General features: G+C 33.8%; 1 protein-coding gene across 1 annotated transcript; it reads left to right on the top strand.

Moving 5' to 3' along the window:
* The first annotated feature begins 6,179 nt into the window (after positions 1–6,179).
* LOC123555491 (heavy metal-binding protein HIP-like) lies at positions 6,180–7,626 on the top strand. Its single transcript, XM_053549007.1, has 2 exons — positions 6,180–6,408; positions 6,826–7,626. The coding sequence occupies exons 1-2, from the start codon at positions 6,219–6,221 to the stop codon at positions 7,230–7,232; spliced, it is 597 nt and encodes a 198-aa protein (XP_053404982.1). The 5' UTR covers positions 6,180–6,218; the 3' UTR covers positions 7,233–7,626.
* Positions 7,627–8,532: the final 906 nt, after the last annotated feature.

Below are 8,532 nucleotides of genomic sequence, written 5' to 3'. Positions count from 1 at the left end.
TGTACAATGGCATAACAAAAGCTGTTTTCCAACAATTTGGGTAAGAGCACTCATGTATAGAACGATTGAAAATAATACACAGTGGTTTACAAACACTTGCAGCTGTCTCTTTAAGCATACGGTGACTTATTTCGTCTGGTCCACTAGCCTTCTTTATTATTAAATTAAGCAATATGTCACTTATCTCTTGTTCACTAATTAGTATATTACTTAATGCTGCATTCGTTTTCATAGAAAATGGTGGTAAAAAAGCTTGTGAGTCATCAATGGTAGAAACGGAAATGAAATAATTGTTTAACTCAATTGCCTTTTCCGTATCAGAGAAAGCATAAGAATTGTCATCTTTTTTTAAAGGAGGAATAAAGTCGCACTTTATATTATCTTTAACCAGCATTTTAACAATTTTCCAGTATTGACGTGGGTTATTAGCACATATATCATTCATAGTAAATTCTAAAGTGTTAAAGAAAACTTGTTTTGCGTGTTTCTTTTGATTATTTACCTTATTTTTTAACTGTTTATACAAATTCCAGTCAGACATTTTATTAGATTTAATTGCACATATTTTTTGTCTGTCGCGTTTGCGGGAAGTTCTTCTTATTGTAGAATCGTACCACGGTCTGTCATTAGGTCTTATTGTAACTTCTTTTCTAGGTATGCATTCTTTTGCTAGATTGATAAAGTTTTGAACAAATAAATCACATACTTCATCGATTGTTCCATTATTTAAAAATGACCAGTCATATGAGTTAACAAGTTCATTTAAACGTACAGAATCTGCTCTATTGTAATTCCAAACCCACCTTTTGTATGTACTTGATTTTGCTAAATTAAATTTAATGTAAATGTAAATTGCATAGTGATCACTTATATCTTTCGGTGTTTCATATACACTTGAATTATAAGAAATAATTTCACTTGAAGTTACTATAGGGTCAAGGAGAGTGGAAGAATTATTTGATACGCGTGTCGGTTTGGTTATAGCATTCGTCATATCATAGATTGTCATGAGGTCGCGTAGTTTGTGATTGGACAAATTGAGTTGGTCTTCGTTTACATCACCTAACAATACAATATATTTAGATATTTCATAAGCTTTTTCAAGACAAGTATCAAGTTTTGTCCAAAATTCTACTGGTGAGTTTGGTGGTCGATACACAGTACCAACAACAATTATTTTATCCTTATCTTTTAATTGTATCCAGATAGAATCCGACAAAAAGTTTTCAAGTTCTTCGATTCGTTTTGTAATTAGACTTTTAGAAGTGTATATCAAAATTCCACCAGAGTGAGCCGTGTTATGTTTCCTGTACAAATCACTGTATCCTTCCAAAAGTAAATAGTCATTGGAAATAATATTTGTTAGGTGTGTTTCAGTAAAACATAAGATATCGAAGTCTGCAAAATAATCACGTACAAAATCTAATTTATTCCTGATACTTCTTATGTTTTGATGTAATATTGACAAACAAAAATCATTGTTTTCGTCTGGACCAGGGTTCGTCTCAATATCACCCGATAAAAGTAATAAAGTGTATATTATCATTAAAGACATAGGGTCCCCCATAAAATTATCCATCTTTATAATTAAGGCAAGACTACTTTCTCGAGCAATTGTGTTACAAAAACATTCCGAAACTAAAAGTAAAACGAAACTGGTGAACTGAGTATTCAATATGCTGCTCATAATAAACAAAATTAATTGGCGAATTGAAGATACTAAAGTGCATTGGATTAAACCCATTATATAGAAAAAAGTTTTAAAAGGATATTGGCGGAACAGAGAGGACTTTGTAACACCATGAGTTCCATTATAATATAACCCTATAGCTGCTCTCCACGCGTTAACATCTATACTACCTATTTGGAAAAAGTACAACAAATGAGTGCATGGAGTACAGCGACAAGGGTGATCTAGCTAGAAAACATGACAGAGCAAAACAGAAAAGACATACGAGCAACAGCTTACTTTCAAATGGTCCTGTTTAAAGTGCAAATGGTTTAGTCTCAAAATTTTGGATAAAAATGATATTTTTTCAAATTGAAATTTAGTAATGTTATTAACATTAGAAATATTTTAACTAGAACTGTCACAGGAGTACCACAAGAAAGACATGGCCACAAGAAGGTGCAATTTAAATCGAACTTGACCTGTATTTTATGTTATTACATACTCGTTTCTATTCCCCGTTAAGTTATACTTGTACCGGAAACGTCAATATTTTTCCATACACTGACGCCTGAATTTCATATCGGGTGTGTGACGTAATTCAGTGTGTGTTGTTGCATTTTTTTTCTATTTAGTTCAGTATTGTCATTCCTATTCAGACTATTGAACATATTTATGATATTAACATAATATATATACGTGTAGATGCGTATGTAATAAAAAGGTTATCTTTGCATCGGAAAATATGCACTCGTTCTTCAGTGGAAGAATATTGCGCTCTTAAAGTCGCGCAATATTTCCGCTGAAAAACTCGTGCATATTTCCCAGTACAAAGCTAATAACTTATAAATGTTACACTTGTGTACCAAAAACATTTAAATCTGTCAAGAACTGACACTGAGTACTTAATGACTCCAATGGTGTCTGAATATTACGCAACAACTTGAGTCTGTGTTAGAAAAATCAAATAATAAGAGAGGTACAGATAAAGTGTATCAAAACACTATACAAGTATAGTTCTAAGCAAAAAGGGGGAAAATTTCAGGAAATATTGGTGCAAGAGTGATGCACCTTGTGTCATATGGTGTGGGTGATGATGTGGAACAATTACTTTAAGTTTGAATCAAAGGCATTTCGTAATAACTGAGATATAATGAAAGTGCATCAACATTACCCTTAATTTTTAAACAAAAGGGGGCATAATTCATGAAGAATTGGTGTCAGAGTTATGCACCTTGTGTCCATGATGTTGGTGATAAGGTGAAACATATATTTTAAGTTTGAATCAAATCCATTAAGTAATAAAACCCTTCCAGGCACATAGAAGTTATGGAGCAAAATCGAAATATCTAAACTTTGACCTTGAATTGTGACCTTGACCTTTGACCATCATGCATAGGTGATGTGTTTAACACGTCATGTGGTCTTGGGAAATAATAATGTGAAGTTAGATTAAAATCCATCCAGGCATAAAGATTTCTGGAGGCGACGCGACGGGACATGCCAAACTGACTCCTATATAGCACCTCCCCTACAAACATGTATGGCGGGGGTATAAAAAGAATGTTTATTCAGATAAAAACATGTCTGAGTCGGATATTGAGCATACGTTTACCACTTGACCGTTGCAGTTGAATCTGTCTAACCTTTTTTTTTTTAAAAGAAATACCTCAGACAAACAGAAAATAAATTTGTTCATCCTCTGCATTAAATAAAATCAAACCGACAGAATCTTGGCTCAATTTGCCATAATCATTAATCATGTACATGTCAATCTTCCAAATAAAACAAGTCATGAACATTCATTTTCTTGTACACTGCATACCAGTAAGCTTATAAACATGTTGAACAATTTTCTTAAACATTTAAAAAGAACTTCTCAAATTAATTTACGACAATGTATTTTTTTTTAAATTTTGGATATATTAAGGGTCATATTTCAATAGCTACTGGAACAATCCATAAGGTTTGACCAAGTTTGGTGGACATTGGATGCGAACTGCTTAAGTTAAAGAGCAGACACTGTCAATTTTGAGTCAGAACTATAGAAAAAGCGAAAGGGTCCAGCTGATTATTTACATTGGCTTAGATATTGTGTCCATAATTATTATGGCCAAGAATAGTAAACATTGGAAAGGAGCTGATGGAAGGCAGAGAGCAGACAACGTTTCTGCTCACTCCCCGCCCCCTCCCCCCACCACCACCAACCCCCCGCGGGGGATGCCATTATACGTCTCATTTGTCTAGAATACGTATATGCCCTTTATTTTATTCAGAGGGATGATAAAACTGGTTACTAGTATTAACAAACATACATAACGCAAATAACTATTATGAAGTATATTCATTTTGATCTTTCGTAAAACATTTTGCGACAGATAATTGTGACGTTTGACATAGAAAAAATATGTTGACCAACAAAAAAGTCCCGTAAACGAATAGTTTGATATGAGAATTTTGAAGTCAGGATATTAAGATGCACACATTCGATGCAAAGTTTGCAAAATGAATATATATAATATGTATGTATATTAATGACAGAACATTTGATAAAAGACTTTTTTTAGTTAATATGTCGCCCTTTTTGCATCCTTGTGTGTATATTTTCTTCGAAAATAGTAAGGGATAAATTGCTTTGTGATTTTTGTTTTTCAACTATGTCCTTATTTTCCAAATTTCACAAATCATGTTACCGTCGTATTTGTACGACGGAAAATGCATTCTAGTAAAAATATTAACAAAAACCTAGTGCTTATGCTGAGAAATGTAAAATCCAGCTCCCAGTCCTTCCAAGAATAGAATTTATTAAAGCGACGCAGCCATACTTTCACTATGAATCACATGCTATTAAAACATTTTCTATCTTATAGTATCATGGCACTGGGCTATTTTTAGAAGACCCTGGAGAAACGTATCCACTTGCAAAACGTCTATCAACAATACGATTAATTGTTATAAGTACCAGCTTTTCGGTGTAAGGTTGTCCGAGGTTCCTCATTGATGTTGTATTTCTTGAATTAAAGATGTTATGGAATCCTGCTTAAGGTACAAATGCAGCGTGACCTTTTCCAGTAGATCAAGAGCAAGAATTGTGGTATTGAAGAACACACGCACTATGAGTGGGAGAAGACAGTCGTATGCTGATTCCTGGTGTTTTCTGTAAGACACAGTAAAGTGTAAATGATTATATATTTCCATTTTATAATTACAATATTCTTCTCTCGTTTGTTAGAAAACAAAGAAAATGGTATACTCTCAGCTGCATGAAATGAAAAGTAGAAATAAATGCTTTGTACAGTACATATATCGGCAAATTGGATATAAACTCCAAGCATGTTCAAAAGCAAAACAGACTAAAGTGAATATAATAGAAAGGAATGCGCACATATATCAATACTTGAAAGAGAACAGAGACAGAGAATTACGTTGTCTATATAAAATATTAGATGCTCCTCTTTAATTAGTGCAAATTCTATCTATGAAGTGCATATGGATTTCATGAGTAATCAATGTCAAAGATATATTTTGCCGTCGGGCCGTTGGTTCCTTTTGGTTTCCGCTTATGTGTACCTGAGTATTTGAAAGCTACAATGCATAAAATATTTTTATTATATGTTTCATAAATGTATTTTGAATATTTCGCAACCAAACTGAGTATAAACGATAAATTTTAACCCCCATTCATGGGTCTGACGCCTCCTGATTTTAATGTCAGTTGTGAAGAAGCTGTTTTGGGTTCCGCGGTAATATGGAATGAAAAATTGGTGATTAAATGGAAGTTGCGGCTGATTATTCAGTAATTATTGTTGTTTTTAGGTTAATGAAGTTAAATTTAAGTGTCTGTGACTTGTTTTCGGATCGTAGACGTGGTTGTCGGTTTATATGCTGTAGTCGGTGTAAGTGTTAGAGTGGTTTTACTCGTTGGTTTAGCAGTCGCAATCGTGAACGTAGTTGTCTCAGGAAAATACCTAATTCAAGGTTATCTTACCTATTACCTAGAGGATACAGCAATTGCGAAATGATTCAGACATTACAGTTCCAAATAACACTTACGATTTCAACAAAATAGCTACGAATGCACGCATGTTCTATGTAAAATCTTGTATTATATAAGATTACTTGTGGCACACATTACATGCTAGAATTGCAAAAACGAATCAATTTGTGTTATGTAGATATGGTCATATGTATTGATGTAATATTTGTATTTTATTTGATGTTGAACTGAACGATAGGCGAGAAAATTGAACCATTTAATTGTCATGATAGATTACAACATTTTGTTCTTTATATGTCATTAATTCGCTATTTTTGCCTTAACCATTTTGCTGTTTTTAAAACGATACACTCTTGATATAATTTTGTCAAGATCTATCGGCTGGTTGCAAAAACCTTAATTTTGAACGCATAGAAGTCTGTCTGCATATTGATGCTACATTCTTCCAAACAAGATAGATAAAGAACTATGGCCCAAATTCGCGTAGACATTATTTTTCTTATCTTCATTTTAAGTATTGCCAAATATCAGTTATCGTTCAAAATAATTTTCATGATTATCAACATGTTTTCATTGTTTCGGAGTTTGCTTCATATGCATTTAGTTTTAAGTGTTACGGGTTTTGCTGTAAAACGAATCTTAGTCCTAGACGATTTTTACACGTTGGTTAATAAACTGAACGGGTTAGAAAACGAAGTTACTGCACTTAAGCAGGAGGTGAAGGCACTCAAAGCGCAACAAGGTAAGCTGAATTCATATTATATTATAGTAATTACCTATTATGGATGTTTAACTGTCTAGATGTTGTAAGTGTACTTCCGACACATCCCACCTTACCCAAAGCCGCCTACACGTTTTTCTTCTTGCTTTGTTTCGCTTTCAGTCGTTATTTTGAGAAATTTAACATTTTAGTAGATAAATAGATAAAACAGATCCAGCTAAACGCCAATAGCTCAAACTTATACTTGCAAAAAGGAGAAATATTACTTTATGTTTTGTCTGCCATTTATGTGATATTACTCAACACTATTTTCTAAAGAACAAAATTAATGTGGTTATAGAAACTTAAAACTAAATTTTTTTATATATTTAGATGTACGACAGAATCGTAGTAGTTTTTAAAGCGCTTTTAACAATTAATTGTTTTACTATTTTACAGCGAACCAGACAGGCACAGTTGCATTCATGGCATTTCTGACGAAAAGTGAACGCGGCACAAATCACCACATCCTCTTCGATGACGTAAAGATCAATGTTGGCAACGCATACAACCCCCGCCATGGTTTGTTTGTTGCCCCGGTTCCGGGACTTTATCAGTTTTCTCTTACTGCCTGCTCAGACAGTAATCATTACATCGTGCTGGAGCTAAACGTAAAGGACTCTATCATTGGAAAAGTTATTGCTGGTGACGATTGGGTGATTGACTGCAGTTCGAAAACTTTTATCGTTCAGCTTGCAAAAGGTGACGATGTGTTTGTAATGCATAGAACAGTTGGTGAATCGTTGCTTGCTGGTGCTTCATATGATCTACCCAACTTCACAGGCTTTCTAATAAAAGAAACGTAGAGTCATGGTTTTACCAAAGACATTTACTAACATAAAGAACGAACTAAATGGATATACCTATAAAAAATCATAGTGAGAAAACTGAAACTATTGTCGACGTAAAATTATTTTCCTTGGTTTTCACTTGAATATTAAAAATCAAAGCTACATTTTGTATATCAATAGTAAATGATGCTATATCAATGGTTGATGATGCTATATCAATGGTCGATGATGCTATATTGTGGTATCCAGGCATTTGTTCATTGTTGTTGTAATTTTTATCTTGCTTGACACTTGGTACGAAAGTTCTATGTATGAACATCGAAGGCTAATTGCTTCACAAATAAGTTCATATAAATTCTATTATTACGTTAAATCGATGGTATTTGCCCATAAATATATTTACAATTCATTACTACTTGCTGTCATACCCTTATTTACATGTAAACATGCTTAAAAGTTGACTCAGACCAGCTAGCCGGCGAATGTCAGCCATTTTGAATATATGACGTCATACTTGTGTTAGTATAAATAACGGGCGTTCCGTATCGCTGTAGTCACACAATCACCGATAAGCTGATAAGCATCAACACTGTTGTGTTGAACTAGGAAAGCTACATCTTTTATCTGATAAAAGAATATGGAACGAAATCAGGTGAAATACATGTTTAATTTGCGTGTTCTCTCATTCCAGTGCAGATCAGCTGATTGTTAACTTTGTTATTAATCAAAGTCCTTACTAAATCTGGTCCACTACCAGATCTGGTAAGCTACCAAATCTGGTGCCTACCAGATCTGGTCACCGTCGTCTGCTAAATCTAGAACTTTAAGATTGGGTCAACTTTTGGTCTTTTCATACCTATTATCAAGGCAAGACAACAATGAACATAATTTTTTTTGTATTTTAACGTTTATTTAACATCTGTAGATCCAGTCCGAGCTCTAGTAGATCTATGCATGCAGTCCAGAAGGTTTTGAGTCTTCCTCATTTAAAATGTGGTGCAGCGGGTAACCCTGAGGAACTCAGCAGGGGACTGAGCATCACAATATCAATAGTTGATGATACTATATCAATGACCGATGATGCTATATCAATAATTGATGATGCTATATCTATGGTTATGATGCTATATCAATGGTTATGATGCTATATCAATGGCCGATGATGCTATATCAATGGTTATGATGCTATATCAATGGTTATGGTTATGATGCTATATCAATAGTAGTAAAGTAATTGTTTGTGCGAAAACAGTATAACCTCATTTGACCTTTTGCCCTTTGGGCAGGACTGGTCAATGCCGGACAATTTAAAACC

This window comes from Mercenaria mercenaria, chromosome 7 (genome assembly GCF_021730395.1).
Source record: "Mercenaria mercenaria strain notata chromosome 7, MADL_Memer_1, whole genome shotgun sequence".
NCBI lineage: Eukaryota > Metazoa > Mollusca > Bivalvia > Venerida > Veneridae > Mercenaria > Mercenaria mercenaria.
The sequence above is the reverse complement of the archived record's forward strand: the minus strand, read 5'-3'. Positions and strand labels throughout refer to the sequence as shown.